We start from the raw sequence: 20,832 nt of genomic DNA on the forward strand, positions 1-20,832 counted from the left end.
CGATTATTTACTTCACTACGAGACATGTCCACGTCTGTCCATTTTCTTCTCACGCACGAGTGACTCGCGGCGGTCCGCTCCGCGAGAGAAAGTAGATCTAAACTGTGATCATACAGATGGTAAATTCCGTGCTGCTTTTTTTTTTTAGCAAGACACAATCAATTAACAGGCTAATAAAATGCGCATTTTTCATATATACAGAACGTAAAACACCGTGCAAAGTGCGCAACGCGATTGAAGAACGCGGAATAACACTTGTGCGTGCGAACTCTTCGTTTTCGTACTGCTGCAATCGGCGAACAATCGCGTCTCTAGAAACATTCTAAAGTTTTTAAGCTTACGCTGCTTTGCGCGCACTGAACTGATATGAAAATTACCCAAATTTACGGTGTGACATAAGCCCAAGCTTTCAATCAACGTGAAGGGTCCATTCGCAAGCCTACGGACTTGGTACAGGAATCGTCCACTGCCATGCCACTGCGTGTCCTACGGTCCTGGCGTTCGTGACGGTGTGCTTGTTCGCGTACTGTATTTGCGCAGCTCTGCTGGGCTTTTGTCTCACTTCACCAATCGGAATTTTTCTTATCTTACAGCGCACTTCTTCGTGTTTACCTATGTGCTAGTGGACCAACGACGTCTAGAAAGCCGTTTCTCGGGGACTCTATTTAGGGATTTCTTTATCGCGGATGTGTCGTGGGCATCCGCGGCCGCACAGATCAGTGTTACTGCGTTTCTTTAGACCTTATATTGTACAACTAACGGTGCAGCGTGGATTAATTCTTTTTTTTTAAATAAGGCTCTACTGCATTGTGTAGCTTGTAGAAGTCTTGTGATAACTAGTTGCGCTCAATTTATTATCTTTAGACCTAGTGTCATATCTCATTCCGGTACATGTTGCTCACCGATATTCGGACAGACAAAAACTTGCGAGACTGAACGGATGGTAAGCGGAAATCGTTGAAGGGAGCCTCCCTGACTGCCGCGCGTTGCGAAATGGCGATTGTCTTGATTGCTTTGTAACAAGTTTCTCAATAAATTCAGATGAGAGGGTCAAAATTAAGAGACTGACTTGAAACATTACGGTGTTGGATATATTTAATCGTTCATTTTAAAAATAGTAAAACACCGTGCAAATGGTTCCACCAGAGTTAAAAATTGAGCAAGCTACCACCAAAGTGCTGCGTATGAATCGCAGCAGTGCCTCGCAAACTGCCCTTCAGCGTGTGCTAGTATTCTGTGCTTCAGCGAGACTAGCAAGATGCCGGCGTCCAAGCTCCCAGGGCCGAAGGTAGGGTGGACTCATGACCTCTTGTTTATCGGCGATGACAGTGCAGCCGAGGTGCAGCCCCATATAATGTGTGCCTGGTCCAGAAGCCTGTCTCCACTGTGCTAGCAATTTGCGCTTGACTGCTGGGGCTGAGACCGAAAGATTTAATGGGAAGGGTGGCTGGCCTCATGACCTCTTGTTTTTCGGCGATGACAGTGCAGCCGAGGTGCAGCCCCATATAATGTGTGCCTGGTCCAGAAGCCTGTCTCCAGTGTGCTAGCAATTTGCACTTGACTGCCGGGGCTGGGACGGAGATTTAATGGGAAAAAGTTTCCGGAGCACGACTCGGCGAGCGCATTGGGAGCGCCGTCGTCTATTCCTGCTTCATAGCACCTGTTATTTCCCTTTAATGGTTTAATTGTCGGTGCCAACGTTCCGAAAAAAAGGACTAGAAGCGCTACAACGTGCCGCGGCCCTGGTTGGATGGCTGTGGCTGCTAAAGATAGAACGATTTACCCACGTGGATGTCGCATTACGTTAACCCTTGGGTTACAGTTCTTCGTCGCCCTTGCCAGGTACCGTCTGCGCATGCGGGAAAGGGATAAGCGCGTTATCAATGTACCAACGCGCGATGCCCCTAATGGAAGCAGTAGTTACCTGTTGCAGAGGGTGTTGTAAACAGTGGCTTTGATGGCGTGTGCATGGAAGCGATGACGCAGCCGCACATACAGCGGACGCGGGGGGCGATGCCAGTGACGTCTTTGAGGATTGCGGTGCTGTGTGCGGGAAGCTCGCTCTAACTTCGCAATTTAGAAATCGTTTGAGAAAAGCGTTGGATAATCTCATGTCTGGAAAACGTTGAGGAGTGCGGTTTTTCACGCCGAGTTTTCAATCTTGTTTGAGAATAAATAACGCAGTCCGATCGATTATGTTGTGCAACACGTTCAGGTTTTATGGACTCATTGTCGCGGAGGAAGAAGAAAAGCTATTTTGCCAGGAGGCAGTGTTCCTTTATTCCATAATTGTGTTCTGGCACGGAAGAAGGAATGTATTCGGGAATGTGGCGCCGGCGCTGCCCCCATGGAAGAAGGGAACAATAAAAGCATGACGTCACGCAGCCCGTCTTTGCTAGCGAGAGAAGTGGTTCGTTGGGAGCTAGAAAGGAAACGTTGGCAGCCCTTGAGGGAGCGCGGCTCGGCGCCAGTTTTCCGTGAAGCAGCATCCCCCTCCCCACATGCGTTGCTGCGTCCCTTTCCCACTTCACTCACCGTCCGTGAAGCCGTTCCCTTCGCCAGTTCTGGTGTGCCTTTAAAAAGTCGGCTCGCCGCGTGTCGTCTGTAGATCGGCTCAGTGGCGCACCACTATTTTTCGACTGGTTGAAAGCGATCTTTGCAGTACGTGCCACCTGGGATCGCTCTGCCGCCGCTACTCTGTCCGCATTGAAAAACCTGTATGTAGTTTCCCCTTTAATATAATATAATATTTGGGGTTTTACGTGCCAAAACCACTTTCTGATTATGAGGCACGCCGTAGTGGAGGACTCCGGAAATTTTGACCACCTGGGGTTCTTTAACGTGCACCTAAATCTAAGCACACGGGTGTTTTCGCATTTCGCCCCCATCGAAATGCGGCCGCCGTGGCCGGGATTCGATCCCGCGACCTCGTGCTCAGCAGCCCAACACCATAGCCACTGAGCAACCACGGCGGGTAGTTTCCCCTTTGACTTCTGCAGTACATATTCGCTTTTCGTTTGCTTTACCACAAAGCGCGACACGGAAGGCTCTTTCCAAGGGGAGCGGAGCGAGCCGGCGCGCAGCGCGAGTGGGAGGGAGGTTAGGTAGATGCCGCTTTAGCGGCCAAAGGCCAGTCAACTATGACACGTTGATTTGTTGGAAAATATTCATGGGAGGTTATGCGGAAATTCATGTTCACGACTGGGCGGAGAATGCATAGTCGGAGCGGGCCCAGGTGGCACGTATAAAGTTCGCCTCCCTTGCGGTTTAACCGATTGCCATTGTAATAAAGAAGACTGAAAAATGTGTCAGTGAAAGTTATCTTTGTTGTCGACAGATCTGGTTTTCAATCGTACATTATGAACCATTACAGTCTAGTGTCGCCAACATTCTAGGAAGCGTGTCACTGAAGTGATACAAAAAAAAAGTCGCTAAAACTCTCGCTATAACTGATGTAGATTTTGAGAATGTAGGTGTTTTGAAACACTCTAATATAAGCTAGCGTAAAGTAAATAATTTACCTGGATGGTGTCCTGTTGGTCTAATGTTCGTGTAGCTGAAGGAAAACTGAATTTACCAACAGAGTATCAAGGGCTTTAGCTTTAGTAATGTATTTACTATAGGATAGGCGAATATCGAAGTTTCGAATATGAACAGTTGGTGTGTAATTTAATTGTAATTAAGTGCAATTAATTGTAATGGTTTTATTCGTATTCGAAAATGAACTATTTGGTATTTTCGAATATCAAAGCTACTCGAATGTTTCGCAACAGCCGACTGTACAAATCGGGTTACCGTTCTCCACCTACTGAACAAAGTATCACAAATTATAATTATTACAAGTACAACAGCGACAAGGTTTTTGACGCCATGCAGAAACCAGATCGGTAATACAAGCTTTGTTTTTGGTTTTGTGGTGGAAGTGTTGCGCTGGTTAACACTCCTTGGGTAAATCTTGCATAGATACCTAAGACTGCATGGACGTTGGAACTGCCGCCGTCGCCGTAGCACAATTTGTAGTGCAACGTTGCCAAGGTTGTGGACTCTGCTCTCACCGTCAGCTCCGCCCCTCCCACCCCCCTCTCCAATTTGAGTCTTCTTCCATTTCCCATTGGCTTTTCATTTCTGTATTCCAATTAGAAACTACAAATAATTTATCCTATGATTTCCGTTTCTTCATTATCTGTTGGTTTCATACATGGTTCTGACTAACAAATACGTGCGAACGTTCTTACAAAACCGGGCCCCTCGGTTCCCCTTCTTTTCATCCAATACATGACAATCGGCTATAGTGTGCTTATGGCCTGCCAATTAGTCTTCCTTGCAGCCTAGTCACGTAGGAGTTTTGTCTCTTACGTTGCAAGCAGTGATGTTATTTTCTAGTAAAGGGCTCTGTATTCTGTCTAGGGCACACAAATACCTCCTTAGCGTTTGATTTTCCTTTTCCATAACTTATACTTTTCAACAACTACTTATTATGCGTTTTTGAAAAGATGATCAGTTTCAAATGCCTGTCATTCTTGGAAAGCTTGTTTGTCACCAGGCTTAAAGGTGTCAAGCGGCTATTCGTGTAGTTCTTTCCATAACCGTTGGGATCTTTTGCATAAAACGACATTAATTGTGCGTGATAGATGACCGTCTATTCAGTGCAAGCATGTTCCTAATTATACTGAAACAAAATTAATATTCCTGCTGTAAATATGTGCGTATTCGACTGCTATTTGAAAAAGTCGATATTCTATCGCCTACCTCTAATATTTACATATTGGATTATGACAGCTTAAATTTTTCATTATCTTCAGATTTGAAGGTTACAAATACAGCACGATTCAAAATAACACAAGCAACGTGATTTACCTAGCATGAAAATCTGCTACAGCGTCTCTTTCGGTCTCCTGCAGCGTCATCTGTCGCTTCAGCCTGAAGTCATTCCTGGCAAGCGGAGCCATAATGGTGGAGCACAGGGTCGCCGGGATCAGTAGTTATGGTTGTCGCGTAGGCCATAAGCATGTCCGTGCGGAGCTCGCTGGTTGTTTTTTTCTGCGCTCTTTCCTGCCGCGCTAGCACATTATTTATCTGCACGGCAAGCGCTGGGTGTGTAAAAGCATTCATTTTTATGCATCGTGTTTCCTGCACAACGATTAGAACTCCAGGCTTCTTCAGATTGGGAACATTAATTGTATTCTTGCCCTTCGGCGCCCTTTTGCGGAGCGATATGTTCAAACAATGGTGACTGCATTCGTCACAGAGCATTATTATTATTATCATTATTTCTTCGGTGAAACATTCTGACCGCTTTTCTGGTTGATGCAGCATGAAAGGAATCCTGTGCAACCAGGCAGGTGCTCCTTCCGGGCTTCTCATCCTCGTGTGTTCCGAAATACTTTTATAAAAATATGTGCGTGCTTACCGAACGGAACGAGCAGGCTAGTGTTTTGTGTATCTTGTGCAACCGAAACGCTGAGCAGACGATCAGGGACTCTATTTGATTTGTGATTGGAAGCGTGCAAACTTTATAGGCATGCACGACTCTCACGCGTCCCCTGATGTTGTTTTTCCCGCATAGTTCCTGCCTCCCGAGAGATGGCGTGAGTGTTGCGCTGCTAACGCTGCCTAATGGCGGGGTTACTTGGGCTCAAAACAACAGGAAGAGGACATGGCTGTTCCTCTTCGGCGCGGGTTCGGAAAGCGGCGCACACATTCCGCGCGTACGCCGATACATGCTTCTGCGAGACCCTCTCGCGAGGCCTTCGCCGGAATGGACGAACATAATCGTTCGAACGGGCGACTGTTCGTGTGACCGTACACGCGAGCGACCAGGCTCTGGTGTCCAGCATGGGGGCGAACATATTCGCTCGCTATCCGGTCTCGGTGAGTCAGACTTCCTAGATTTGTCGCGCGCCCATCGGCATATTTGTGTGTTGAGTCTGCCAGCAGGAATTAGTGTATAAAGGTGCAATAAATGCCCTTGTGATTGTCTGCACTACTGTGTTGTCATTCCCTTGTCCCAACAGAACGGGCGAGACCTCCACAACTTAGACGGCGTTATTGCTGTAACCTAAGAGTTTGTGTTATTTATTTTAGACAAATTATAAATTAAATTGCGTTTTGAGAGCGTTTTAGTTTATAAATGCAGATAGTTTTGTACAACATGTTTGAATTTCGCGCGAGGCACACCGCTCGGTCGCAGCGCTTCTCTCGTGGCGTCATCGCAGAAGCGACCTCGTTTCTCCCATTGTTTTGCTGTACAGCAGTCACATTGCCAAATTACAGTACGTCATAGCACCGGGCTGCTGTGCTGTGAGAACGGAGTTCGAAACCAATCGTCGGACCAACATCACTGGATAAATAAATAAACTTTTATTTAGACAAAATTGTTAGAAGAGTAGGAGCGGTTGCCCAGACATCTTTAGCCCTTTAAGGACTGATTTTGTCCTGGCGTTGAAGCTCCGTGAGGTGGCGTCTTGCGACCTCCAAAGCGCTCAGTACGGCCCTGTTATGGATGTGAGAGTCCGAGTTGGTCACCGCAGCCTCCCACGCTGCAAAGTTTTTGAGTCCCTCCGGACCTGGTTCCTCGGGGCATTCGTATAATGTATGTGGAATATCTGCTTTTGGATGAGAGCAAAGCTGGCATGTAAGAGAGATCACTGGATAGGTGGCACTGAGTATATGCCGCCCATTACGAACCTCTTTAACGCCAACTTGGGTAACTTGGTACCGTACCGCTCTTCAATGACAAAAAAAAAATAATTAACCGACCATTACGATACTCCCTGATGCAACATTTGAGCGCAGCTCTATAAGTGTTTTCATTTCGCGATATATTGGTTGGCGCGGACAATCTGTCTCACCTGGCATGTTGCAAACGGAGCGAACTTTGGCGTGACTGCCTCGCCAAACTGGAGATCGCGAGAGGCAGCGCGTGGGTTACGCGCGGGCGCGATTCACAGCAGCCGCCGCAGACAGACCCCCCAGACGACGCGCGCTACTCTGGCGCCATCGCGTAGCCATCGTTTCCGCACTACGCTTTCACCATACCCTCATCCGCTTTCCGTCTCATGGTTCCACTGCACCCTCCTCCTCCGCTTTTCTCCTGGCGTCTTTCATCCGTCGCTGCGCTCCGCGTTCGCTCTTTCATCTTTCGCTGTGCTCATTCGCTATGTTACGCCGACGCATGCCGCAGGAACGGGCGCGTAAGATCTGCGTTCTAAAATAATTAGATATTTATCCGGTGCTGGGCAGAATCAAACCGTGTCATATACATTCAATCTTGTTATAGTCATGCTCGCGCGGACGGAGAAATAGTTTGCTCCCTCTCTCGCTTCTTTCTTTTTTTTTACGGATATAAATGTATAAATTGAATTCTGTGTGCTTGCAATCGCACTCTTGATGAAGGCCGTACCCCTGCCGAAACGTCAGTAAAGTTCTGTTATTGTGTCCTAGGTCCTTCTTCGAACTATTTCTGTGCCGGATTCTGTGATCCTATGCTTCACTGTATATATATATATATATATATATATATATATATATATATATATATATATATATATATATATATATATATTAATGTGTGTGTGTGTGTGCGTGTGCAAAACAAAAAGTCGTCGGCGAGTCACCAGTTTCTGCATGCTGTTGACTCGTCGACGACTTTTTTGTTTTACAGCGAAGTTGTGTATGGGGCTATGGGTTCTGAAAATTATTGCGTCCGTCTGTCGAGACGCATTGAGAAATTTTCCCCGTACGAATATATAGTAGTCTACGTATTCTCGTTTTCCTCTTACGTAGTCATCGCCCTATCGACGTTATCAGCAGTTGCTCTTTGAACTTGCTATGGGCAGGATGCCATAGCAAGCAGCACCGAACAATTGAGCCAATTCCGCATTCGTTCTCACTTGCCGCCTTAAACGAGCGTTCGCTGCGCCTGCACTTCGCCGACATAACGCACGACGCCGTGCCGGCCGTGCTTCGAGACATTCCCATCCCCTGCCTGTCGGAGACCTGGACGGACGTGCATGCTCCTACAAGTGGACGGATGCACCGGAATAGTGTGCAACAAGAGCGTTGCCTCTCGAGCCGGCGGCGTTGCGATTTACGCAAAGAATGGCTATGTGGGCGTCTTGCACTACGCGTTACCCATGGCAGAGCAGGCCGAGTGTGCAAACGTGTGTGCCGTGGAGACGGAAGATGGTACCGTCGTCGCGACAGTGTACCCCCCCCCCCTCCCCCACGGCTACGTCCGAAGGAGACATTGATGCCTTCCTAATAGACGCCTTTGGCTGGATCTCATCCGTCGAAGACAAGTCGATCGTCGTAGTGGGGGACTTGAACGTCGACATAGCGCACCCCGACGGCAAGTGGATCATGTCCTTCCTGTTGGAACGGTTTGGAATTGAGTGCTACACGGATGTCAACATGCCGATCACAGGTTGTGTATACATTTAAACTTCGGCGAGAACGTGTCTGGAATGGCAGTAAAACCGATCGCGGTGTACCACAGCGATCGGTTGTACTGCCCGTGTACCACAACGCTATAGTCAATGTGGTAACGAATGAAAGAAAATAAAAGACGGCAAGTTACGTGTATGTGTCTTTATTCAATCAATGTAGTAATAGCTACCTAAATCCATATACTTGTCACAATTGTCATCCCTATAGACAAGAACGACACCGCGAGCGGCGCTGCTGCCCCGGCGTCGAGTGCGCCGCATGCGGGGCAAAATTCAACAAGCGGGTGGTACACCTCGTACGCCTCTCCCATATCTCGTTCGCACCGCCTTGATTGCCTCTTGCACTGCGCGTGCTTGGGCACGTTTCGTACCGTGCGCCGTGTGTGTCTACGTGTGTGTGCGTGGACATTTTACTCGAAGGACGATGTACAGTCTGTTTTACACTTAGGGGAAAACTCGGAGCGCATTGCATCGCGATGTGGCAAGCGCGGCAGCTGCTCGCGCAGGCTCGGGTGCTCGAGGGGCGGGGTCTTGAACGGCGTCGTCTGCTACGGCGGCGCGCGCTGACTGCATTGCTGGGAAGCGTTCTACTGTCAGTTGCACTGCGCCGATCTCATCGTTACTGCGTGAAATGAGCCGGAATTCTTTACTAAGCGTTGTGCGACGCCCATTATACGCCTCGAAGGTAAGTTCATCGCTGAAAGGTGCATTGCAGTCATAGACGATGTACTGGCTCCATACATTCTTGACGGCCCGTTCCTGGAAGGCGACTATATATTCTAACACGATAGGCCGCCGATCCACACTGCTCGTGTTGTGCAAGAACTGCTGGAAGAGCGCGCCGTCACTCTCTTAGAGTGGCGGCCTCAATCCCCGTGCGCCAACATCATTTAAAATGTCTGGGGCTCGTTGAAAGTATCGCTGGCGCACCATCCCCTGTATCAGTCGCCCGAGGATAGGCTTCGATCCACCATCGTCAGCGACTGAGACGTGCTGTGAATGAACACATGCCTAATCAAGTCAATCTACACTTCACTGTCTTTCAGTATGAGTGCTGTCATCGCTGCCGCTGGGGACATGACGAGATGTTCGGCTGAAGTTCGGAGCGTGACGTGTCCAATTCCCTGCCGGCGGGCAGGGTCTGTCTGGTGTAGTGAATGATTGTCGAGGAAAATCACTTCCAGCTCATTGTCTTAACCTAAAACATTCCTTTAATCGTATCAGTTTGTTTCATCGTGTTCGACCCCCATAGTTATCATTGTTGAGTGTTTTGTTTTCCTTTCGAGTCAAATAAAGACTGAGCACGTTGTGCGCACATCTTGGTGTGTCTTGTCGCTGCTTATTACGGTAGCACACACAGTGAAGAAATAAATATACGTGCATGCGCTCAGTACCCCGGCCTTTCGAAATAATAAACGAAGCAGGCTGTCAAAAGAGGATTGTGGAACTCCATTATCGCCAATGAAGGCTCAGAGTTTGGCGTCGCACAACGTTTAGTGAAGAATAAAAGTCATTTTTGCAGTTTCTCACAAAATGTTTGCTACAAATCTGTGTTGTCTCTGATGGCGACAACGGACTTTCATCGACACTGTGCGGAAATTAAAAAGATATATCGCTGCATAGCGCAAGTACGACATGCGCACACAAGTTTAACTAGTACGTCTCCTACAATATAGAATAGAGGCAGCAATGTAAATCGCTTGGCTGTTTTTTAACAGTGCTCAAGAGACGGAAGTTGAAAGTATTAGTAATCATTTCTGCTTCAGCAATGCCGGCGCGACCAAGACCCGGGCGTGTATCGTCCAGTAACTCGATCGATCGGTGCAGTGGTGATGCAGGAATGAACTCCGGTCATGTTCAATGCATCATGCACATATTCAATTTCTCGGCACGCGTTAACTTCGGCCACTGCTAGCGCATACAACAGAAGTGGTTTCCATTCTTGGGCAGCGCGCACACAAACGGAACACGAGAAGGAAGACAGGACAAGCGCTGGTCAGACAACTGAAAGTTTTTATATGAATAAAATGATTATGTACAGAGTAATTATTAAATTCATGTGGATTTCATATAAAAACCGTCATACACTCAGGAGTGATCAATGAACGAACTCGTTTCGTTTGCCAGTTGTTTACTTCGTTCGGCGCACCGCAGTAATCCATGTCTGTCGTCTGCTTTTCTCGTATCATTTTCTTGTGAATCGGCAGAATTTCACTGGTGGCATCAACCCTTTCGTGCTTACATTTCTGTCATGACAGTTAACAACACAAAAATTGGAGGGCGCTTAAGCTTCGCTTTCAAGAGTGGAACGTGTGTGTGTGTGTGTGTGTGTGTGTGTGTGTGTGTGTGTGTGTGTGTGTGTGTGTGTGTGTGTGTGTGTGTGTGTGTGTGTGTGTGTGTGTCTGTGTCTGTGTGTGTGTGTGTGTGTGTTTGTGTGTGTGTGTGTGTGCGTTTCCATTGTTACCACAGCTGCTGATTTATCAGTAGGTCTACTGATCTCTTCATTTTTTTGGTGATTCAGTCACAGTGCATCAGAATGTGCTGACTTTTAGCATGTTGCAGGAGAACGTTTTTCAAAATTCTAGGCTTCTTCTATTGCTTTCTGCAAAATGTACTTTTTCAATGTGTCGCTGCTTAAGTTCTATCATATACATCATACGAGCAACAAAATGCACTGGTCTTTTCTTTTCTTTCCTTTTAGACTTAAGCATAGTCCAAAACATAATGAACACTCCACACTTCAAGTAACATATGCCATCTGAGGCACTTCCAAAGCTGGTTAGACTGTTGAAACAAGGCGTCTTTTTAATAGTTATGGTATTTGAAATTTCCAGTGCTGAAGATGCCGTAGTGGTCTTCACCGACTCTCAAGCAGCGGTACGCAGCTACATGAAGGGCAGGATCTCCACCAAAGCGATAAACATACTGAAACGTGGCGACACTCCTCCCCCCTACACCTGCATCATGTGGGTTGCGGGACACGATGTACTCGAGGGGAATGAAGCGGCACACCCCGCGGCCCGCGCAAGCGTCAACCGGGCCTCCCCGCACGAGATTATAGACATGTCCCACCCACCCAAATCAGCGGAGGAAACGGAAACAATACCGCTAACCTACCAAGCACTACTGCAGCACTATCGGCTTGGACGCAGGGTATACCCTCCGCCACATCCAAAACTAACGAGAAACGAAGGCACCGACTACAGGCGACTCCAGAGCAATACCTTTACCCACGGAAGCTTACTGCATCATTTCCACCCGACGCTATACAGCTACACCTGTCCGCATTGCAACGTGAAAGACACCATGGCGCACCTCCTACTGCAATGCAAGAACACCCGAGCAAGCATCACAGCGACACAACTTGTAGCAGCAGACGCAGGCCCAAATCTCCTCGCTGAAACGTAGGAGGCTGCGATCTCCAAGCCGGACCTAGTCGACCAGCGCGAACTCGTCGCCCGGCCCCGGAGGGCCATCCAAGCCAGATGGTTCCTGGAATGAGGGGCCCTCCCACCTCGACTGACAAGTCACTGCTTCAAATAAAGGTTAATTCTCTCTCTCTCCGTGTGGTTTTTCAAAGCACGTGCCACGCCAAGGTGATTGCAGATGGCACACTGTAGAACTAACGATAAGCACTAGAGCTGCGCCGGCAAAAAACTCCCCTTAAACTTGGGAACTGAATACTGGTAAGTGCACTTAGACATGACAGAAGATAGACACAGGACAAGCGCTAATTCGCAACAAATTTTGTTAACCTACATCCCCTTGAGCTACCTATTTTGCCACGATAAAAATAATTACTGATTTCTTCTAATTTCTGTGCAAAATTTGCTGTTTTTTATTACCTGTGGCAGCACTGCATTGAGCCATGCCATGTCATTTGCACACGGCGCACTACGCACCTACGATTATTCCATGAAGGAGTGCGTGAATGCGCAGTCACTCAAGATTTATTATTATTATTATTATTATTATTATTATTATTATTATTATTATTATTATTATTATTATTATTATTATTGCACCTACGTGAAAGAGTCCGAGCCCTCCGCATGCTACAATTGTTGCAGTGTCTTGGTTAAGCTCATAATAAATACGTAAGCCAAAGCGTGTAGTCCTCAATCCTGGGCATATTGGGGGCGATCCCCACGACTGGAAAAGATGGCGCCACCATCGGCGTGACGTAGCATGAGGGATCACGTGGACACAGCGGCCGCGTCGGCCGCTTTGGAAGCGCCGAAGTGAACTGAAAACGAAAGTTTAAAGTCCCACCTGTGCTGCGGTTCTGAATAAGTGGTGAGGTTTCCCCGCCTTGGTTATCTGCTTGACAGCATTTGAAAGCCCTACAATAGGTAGTGGCTGCTTTTGGAGGCGTGCAGCATGGCAGGCCACTGCTCAGTGCCGCCGTGCCGGACCTACGCAACGGACATTGGTGTCAGCCTTATTCACAGGTAGCCGCAGGACAAAAAGCTGCGTGAAGCTTGGCTCGCGAAACTTAACCGGCAAACAGCCATCGGCTACAATTCGGGTAGGCAGCAAGCACAGACACGAGGAAGATTTCTGCTACGACGTCGGGTCTGCGATGTTCGGTGAGTAGCAGGAAACACTAAATTCTGGCAATCACTGAAATGTGAAGGGAGCGGGAACAAGCACATTAAAAAAAAAAGGCATGGTACATGGTCATGTTTGTGTTATGAATTACTGTAGTGGATTACGAAAAAGAAGCAGTGGGAAATCACACGCTGAGAAGACCGATAAAAATACAGTGCGACGCAACTTGAGAAATAATATTGAAACGTCCAAGAATTTAGAAGAAAAAAAAAAGATGGAGTCGTCGCGACGGCACATCGCAGTCGCCGTAGGGGTCGAAGTCTATATAACGAAATGATTTTTGCACAGCTCTGATAGCGTTCACGCAACAATGGTTACTTGTGTACTGTCAAATACTCATATTCTGCGGCCTAAAGCTCATGGCATTGTGCGAAAACGCGCTCGCAGTGAAGGCAAAACTTTATGCGCGGACATGCATGCAGACGCGCAGTCGGTCGCTGCGAACACGTGCGATCGCTGCATTGAGGCTTCATTCTTTTATGATCCATTCGGTTATACAGACAGCCCACTATAAGAACATATTTCACATAGTTTTCTCTCAGCGTTTGCCTACCTTTCACGCAAGGAGCCGGTTCGGGAGACTCCATCGCGGCGACCGCGCGTAGTGGCGTTCACTGTACATATTCGGTAAAGAGATAGCGTCCGTAAATGATTCTTTGCTTTCAGTTTGCCGAGGAATATTATTTTAAAGGTAAAAAACTACCCTCGTTTTGAGAGTGCTTTTGAGGGTTGCCGCGTGGTGTTCTTATTGAGCGCTATAAGCCAAACCTATGAGGAGCGCGCCGCGTTATCCCTCATACTACACAAGGGAGGCGCTTCCGAAAGATGGTGACTCCGTAAGTCCTCGCCCCCAATGCAGGGTTCTTACAGTTCTTAGAGCGAAGCTGTATATGGCTAGCCGATTCGTCCGTCCGCCCGTCTGTCGGTCGCCTGTACGTCGAAAACTCCTCCGGCGCAACCCTATGTGCATGCACGATAAAAAAAAGAGAAAGAGAGGTGTGCAATTAGCCAACACCACCTAGATAGCACAAGACCTGTTTACTCCGATCCATGACATCACGCTACCTGGCACGGAACTTCCATTGGCAAGGCTGGCGTGATGAAAGCGGTGACGTCAAAATTACAGTTGCTTACTTGGGAGCGTCCCCATTAGATTATATGGCAGTCGGGCCAGGTAACATGGCGTCATGGATCGGAGTGAAAAGGCCTTGTGCTATCTAGGCGGTGTTGGATTAGCTGTGCCAGTAGTGACGTAGTTGCTGTTCGTCGCAGCCGAGCGCGCGCGCAGCACTTTCTCTCGGGCTCCCAAGTGGGTAGGCCACGCGTCATACGTACTCCTGAGGAGCAGGCAGCTTTCGATCAGCAACGCCGCGAGCAGAACCGGGAACAAGCTCGTCTACGCCATGCCGATGCTGCAGCCCGGGCTCAAGAACAGGCTTGTGCAGCCGAGCGCAAGCAGCAACTGCATACCGAGGATCCAGCTGCCTACCAAGCCGTCGTTTATTGAACTGTCGGGATTAATCCAGTGATAAACACCGGGGCTGCACGTTTCAGCTTCGCTTGTTAACCATCTGTAATAAGTGCTTGGGCGTTGATTTTTTAAAGTGAATCCTGCCCCTCCACCTTTTTTTTTGCTGCGCCGATTCTTTTAAAGATTTCCTGTGGCAGATAGCGCAATTCTAACCCTTGACCTAATTACTCGATGAGGCGGCCATCACTTCTACGAGAAATCAATATGTTCAGCTGAATAATTAACGTAGTTACGTGCAATATTTGTTTAATTAATTACTTTACACCGTGTATTTTAATCCGCGAATTATAGCCGCTGAGTTAGCACGGCGTATTCACTTGGAACGAATTCTCTGGACAGCACTAGTTCCAAGACATTAATTTTCAAAATGTCCGTCGAAATGCATTGGTGTTCCAGTTACTTTTGCGCTTCAATGCAAAAAACATCGGTTTCATAAAAAAGTAACTGGAACGCCAATGCATCTCGTCGGGTACTAGTAAGCATTTTTAGTCATTTGTAATCAATTGTGCTCATTACAAGCTGTCGTTAGACATATTGGTCATTTCGTAATAATTAGTAGTCATTACAAGTAATTAGTAGTAATTTTAGTCATTACTACTAATTACTAGACATTTCTAGTCATTTCTAATCAATTGTGGTCATTACAAGCCATCGTTAAAGATGTTGGTCATTTCGGAGTCATTAGTAGTCATTACTAGTAATTATTAATCTTTACCAATCTCTATTCTAACGTTATCGTTCACTAACTGTCACTATCAATCATTTTTCATTATTTAATCTGTCTTTAACCTGTTTTCATATGGCGTGATGACGCTTCGGCGGACACTCCGGCGGTCAGGTCTGTTGACAAACTTCACCACGAGCCTTACATAGTATCACCTGAAAATACCTTCCATGCACAGCTACTGTTGTAAAGGTATAATGATTATGATTGATTATATTGGTTTACTGGCGCGAAAGCAACTCGTGCCGACATTCGCCACGTGCTGCCTTTCGCCAGTTACCCTCACGTGTAAAAGCGGGCAATTCTTTCGAAATAGTTTCGAAGTGCTTGGAACCTATGGTTTCCGCATCGCAGCAGCAGGTACGAGCGTACGTGTAACTGCACAGCGCGATCATTTATTTTTATTGTGGAGCCATTATTGGAGACGCGTATGAGAGGCTCGCTTTGTGACTAACATACGCACACAAAAGAATATAAAAAAATAACGCCGCATAGAGAACAGTGTCTCAGCGTGAGAAAGAAATGAACCGTAAACAGGCAAAATGCATTCCAAAGCATCTCAAGACGGTTTCTGTTCCGTGCTCCTTCAAGCCTCGTTGTCACACTCGGGCTCCATTTAGCATATTGCGGCCGACTTAGTCGATGAAGCTTATCTTTGCCTGACAAGACCTTGGCTGCTGAAGTGCTCTGAATCGACTATAGCCGAAGGTGGCCGCGAGTTCCGACAGGCGGTGCAGCGTCTGGCATTTAATTACCGATTCCGGTAGTGGCGCGCGCTTTGTCCCCAACACTGTAAGGTCATTTCCTGTGAACACTGCAAACGTTTTCCTTTTGGCAATCCTGTTTCCGTGCTCATCCTTTTTCGGTCTCCTCGACGTGTACAACGTGATCGCACTACGAGGTATTGGCTGTAGGTTTCTCGGATTATCTAACGCGTACTGGGAGAAAAGTGAACTGGAAAGAAGCAAGCGACAACACACATAAATCGCGAGCCTCTCTGCTAGCATATGCCAGGCGACGCGATAAGTGTCCTGGAGCGGATACGAAAACGTGCGTGTCCAAACTGATTTCCTCCTAGCACGGAACCCCTGGGCATGGCCGCTCTGGCCGTCGTAATGACGGCCACGCGAGGAGAAATAGGGCGCAGTTCTTGCAATCATTCTTCTGCGATCGTGCTTGCCTGTGTTTGTACGGATATATGTAGGAGCACATTTGCTTAATGTGAAGTTTGATGTGGTCGTGCTGACTATACGGCGCAAAGGCGAAACGACGCCGCAGAGATACAAGAAAACGGGCAACGATGGCACGTGCCTGCGCCGCACGTGATCGCATCGTTCGACCCATAGAGTTTCCTACAGAAATTATTGTATGAAACTCTATATTTCGGCCGGCGTACGCCTTACGTATGCCTTACGCAAGAGCAGATGCCAACCGATCGGTATGACCAATGTATTATTAGCGAAAGCAGCCAGTCACTGGCAAACAGCAGTTATCAACAAAAAGTTATGTGAATTAGGCCCCAGCGGTGACATAACGGAGGTCACATTGTACTAATGTACTGTATTATACTAACGTTATACTAATCCATAAGAAGGGAGACGTTAAAGAATTGAAGAAATATAGGCCGATTAGCTTGCTTTCTGTATTGTATAAAATATTCACCAAGATAATTTTCACTAGAATTAAGGCAACACTTGACTTCAACCAACCAAGAGAACAGGATGGCTTCAGGAAGGGATATTCTGTAATGGATCACATCCATGTCATCAATCAGGTAATCGAGATATCTGTGGAGTACAATCAAGCTCTCTATATGGCTTTCATAGCCTATTAAAAGGCATTTTATTCAGTTGAGATACCAGCCGTCATAGAGGCATTACGTAATCAAGAAGTACAGAGCGCTTACGTAACTATCTTGGAAACTATCTACAGAGATTCCACAGCTACCTTAACTCTACACGAGAAAAGTAGAAAGATACCTATAAAGAAAGGGGTCAGACAAGGAGAACAATCTCTTCAATGCTGTTCACTGCGTTCTTGGAAGAAGTATTCGAGCTATTAAACTGGGCAGGCTTAGGCGCAAAGATCGACATCGAATATCTCAGCAACCTTTGGTTTGCAGATGACATTGCAACACGTTGGGGATGAATTACAACAAATGATTGAGGACGCGTTAACCGAGAAAGTGTAAGAGTGGGGTCGAATATTAATATCCAGAAGACAAAGATAATGTTCAATAGCCTGGCTAAGGAACAAGAATTCAGGATCGCCAGTCAGCCTCTAGAGATTGCACAGGAGTTCGTTTATCTAGGTCAATTACTCACAGGGGACCCTGATCATGATAAGAAAATTTACAGAAGAATAAAAATGGGTCGGAGTGCATACGGCAGGCATTACCAAATCTTGGCGGGGAGCTTACCACTGTCGTTGAAAAGAAAAGTGTACAATCATCGCATTCTACCGGTACTAACATATGGGGCACAGACTTGGAGGTTAGCAAAGAAGCCCGAGAACAAGCTAAGAACCGCGCAAAGAGCGGTGGAATGAAAAATGTTAGGCGTAAGGTTAAGAGACGGAAAGAGAGCGGTGGTGGATCCGAGAGTAAACGGCGATATAGCCGATATTGTAGTTGACATTAAGAGAAAAAAATGGAGCTTGGCAGGCCATGTAATGCGTAGGGTAGATGACCGGTGGACCATTATAGTTACAGAATGGGTGCTAAGAGAAGGGAAACACAGTCGAGGTCGGCCGAAAATTAGGTGGGGTGATGAGATTAGGAACAGGCGAAAGTTGGAATCAGCTAGCGGTAGGCGGGTAATTGGACATGGCAGGGAGAGGACTTCATCTTGCAGTGGACATAATCATAGGCTGCTGCTGCTGTTGCTGCTGCTGCTGATGATGATGCAGTTTTCCCGAGATGCATAGTCCTTTCGAAGGTGGCTGTGTTTTCAGAATCAACCATTTCTGAGTTGTTTATGCAACTAGCAGAGCTCGTCGGCAGCCGCTGCAGTGTAGTGCAGACTCGCTGTAAGTAACTATGCGGGCCCCGTATTTAGAACACAGTTCTCACGCTAGATTTGTCCGCAAGAGCAGAAACCAGCCGATCTGGATGCCCAACGTATTATTAGCGAAAGCAGCCAGCCAATAGCAAACAGCACTTACGAACAAAAAGCTTTGTGAATTTGACCCCAGCAGTGACATCACAGAGATCATATCGTTGTCCTATTTACAGCTTCCACAGGGCTGTCGGGAAAGGGCTGACCACAATTACGCGCAACTTGCTAGCTGTACAACGTTATGGCGATAGCGATGACGTCAGCGGATGTGCTTTCCTGGACAGAAGTTGGTCGCCGTGCTCCACTGGAAGCAAAGCGAGGAGGCAACGTCGGGGGCTTCGAGAACAGCGGGCAGGCCTGCATGCGAGCGGGCGAATATTTCATAAGTGCTCTCTGCTATTGGATAACTGCCTTCGCTGATAATATGTCCAGTGTCAGGATCGTAGGGGATTTTTTTTCTTATGAACAGTTCTTACGAAAGAGCCTTTTGGAAATAACGGCCGAGGTCCCTCCGCGTATCCATAACTCCATCTATTCCTCTACCGACAGCACTGTAGGCAGTGGTATGGCGGAAGAGGCTGCTATCGCCCTAGCCATCGTACACGCTTCAACCATACCGACACTGGATGGATCCATCACAGTGGTCACTAATTCACAGACCGCCTGTAGGACTTTGGCACAAGGGAGGGTGACATCCTACACACACCGCATCCTTACATCATTACACTCCACAGCGTTACACAGGGTGCGTATCGTCTGGACACCTGGACACGCCTCTCTCCATGGTAATGAACGCGCTAATGCGGTAGCCCGAGACCTCACTAACCGGGCGCAATTGGAGGAGCTGTCCAACCCAGATGATGCACCGACAGAACTACTGAACTATACACTGAAACTCTACAACATTACAGAGATAGCAGGAGACACTTCCCCCCACCACATAATTCCCTTAACCGAGAAGATGCCGTCGCGTGGCGACAGCTTCAAACTAATTCATTTCCCTGCCTCTTTAATCTTCACCTCTTTTACCCCACACAATATACCTCATACTGTCCCCCACAGTATATCATTGCACCTGGGAGTGCCCACACCCTCCTCGTTACTCCCTCATTCCTTCACCTTCACCTTCCTTCTGGGAGACTGCGCTGACCAGCTTAGACCCGCAAGAGCAGCGACGGCTGATCCGGCGGGCACGCGAATAGGCGCGAGCCAATGGGACCCTGAACTAGGTGCTCCACCTTACGAGAAAGTCACCTCAGCTCATTAGAAATCAATGTTCTCTCTCTCTCTCTCTCACTACCGACCTCGACAGCGTCACGTTTCCTTCCTTGGCATTCATTGCGCTGCTGGTGGAGGTGGTGGTGATGATGATGATGATGATGATGATTTCCTTCACATGGCACATGTGAAGGAAAGCACATGTGATTTCCTTCACATCGCACACATGGAACATACCCACCTCGGGGTATTAGCCAATGGTTGTTGTTGCTCACATCGCTGGTTGTCTGTTCGAAACATTACATAACGTGCCGAATTTCAATTCTTTCTCTCAACATGATGTAAAGCTTAATTTACCCAAGTTTTCTTTCTCTAATCCTTAACGCTGCGCGTCATTCTCCCAAAATGTTTCAGATTAGCAACAGATGTTCTACTCTATTTACTACTCTTCAGTTCAATTCAGTTTGACATTTATGTACCATCTACATGTAACAAGTACGACGTTTGGCATTTATGTACCACGGTACGTCTAACAAATACTTGTCCTTTTCTTTCTATATTTTTATTCGACGCTTCTTAACGTTGGCGTTGATGTTTTGCTAACAATAGACCAGCCAGTGCTGTGTAAAAGCGTTCGCTTTCAATAAATCAGTCCGCGTCGGCGTCTCTGTGGCGTCGACCTACCATCACAGTGATGATGCGCTACCTCGGGGTATGCGCTGCGTACGAAGGGAGATTGATATTTTGGGTGTGTGTATGTGTGTGTGTGTGTTCAGGAGAGCACTATTAATAATAGATGGAACGCGTAACTTGCTACCTGTACAACATTATGGCGACAGCGACGCACACGTTGTGTGCGTTTGCGCTTATTTTCTCGGGCATTAAGGCTAAACTTTCCACCCCATGATGCGTCACACAGTTGCCCTTAATGAGCACGTGCATTCTCTTCTCTCCAGACGAAGAAAAAGAAGAAGAATCGGAGTTTATGGGAGGTACATGCTTCTCATTGCATAACAGCGATATTCGGCCGGTTTACGTTCAACCAGTCGGAGAAGAAACTTCCATCACGACTAGAAGACACCGTCAACTCGTAAGCCGATCGACGCGTCCGCAGTTGGGGTACTAGGATAACCGCTATCCGGCGAGGCTCTTGCATGCCTTCTGCTCTAACTCGCTACCACTACTGAGCCGATTGCGAAGCTCCGCATAAAAACATTGCCGTCTACCGTCAACACATTTATAATC

General features: G+C 47.4%; 2 protein-coding genes across 3 annotated transcripts in view; one reads left to right on the top strand and one right to left on the bottom strand.

Moving 5' to 3' along the window:
* LOC142585828 (lysine-specific demethylase 5A-like) overlaps positions 1 to 2,037 on the bottom strand; it is an 83,153-nt gene extending 81,116 nt beyond the window's left edge. The window contains exon 1 of the mRNA XM_075696855.1: positions 1,925 to 2,037. Coding sequence (XP_075552970.1) covers positions 1,925 to 1,994 — 70 coding nt within the window. The 5' untranslated portion in view covers positions 1,995 to 2,037. The remainder of the gene's footprint in view (positions 1 to 1,924) is intronic.
* LOC142585827 (uncharacterized) lies at positions 240 to 12,006 on the top strand. Of its 2 annotated transcripts, none has more exons than XR_012829132.1 (2): positions 240 to 943; positions 11,282 to 12,006. XR_012829132.1 is itself a non-coding variant. In XM_075696853.1 (2 exons), exons 1-2 carry the CDS (start codon positions 1,134 to 1,136, stop codon positions 11,853 to 11,855), a joined length of 729 nt encoding a protein of 242 aa, XP_075552968.1. In that variant the 5' UTR covers positions 257 to 1,133; the 3' UTR covers positions 11,856 to 12,006. The 2 variants fall into 2 exon arrangements, 1 of the variants encoding a protein (XP_075552968.1); XM_075696853.1 differs by having other exon boundaries at positions 257 to 1,288.
* The last annotated feature ends 8,826 nt before the right edge of the window (positions 12,007 to 20,832 follow it).

This window comes from Dermacentor variabilis, chromosome 6 (assembly GCF_050947875.1).
Source record: "Dermacentor variabilis isolate Ectoservices chromosome 6, ASM5094787v1, whole genome shotgun sequence".
NCBI lineage: Eukaryota > Metazoa > Arthropoda > Arachnida > Ixodida > Ixodidae > Dermacentor > Dermacentor variabilis.

Excerpts from the sequence above, each read along its gene's own strand:
- LOC142585827 (XM_075696853.1), top strand. The coding sequence starts at position 1,134 with ATGGTTCCACCAGAGTTAAAAATTGAGCAAGCTACCACCAAAGTGCTG. Across the intron at positions 1,289-11,281 it reads CCAAGCTCCCAGGGCCGAAG|TGCTGAAGATGCCGTAGTGG; the intron begins GTAGGGTGGACT and ends TGAAATTTCCAG.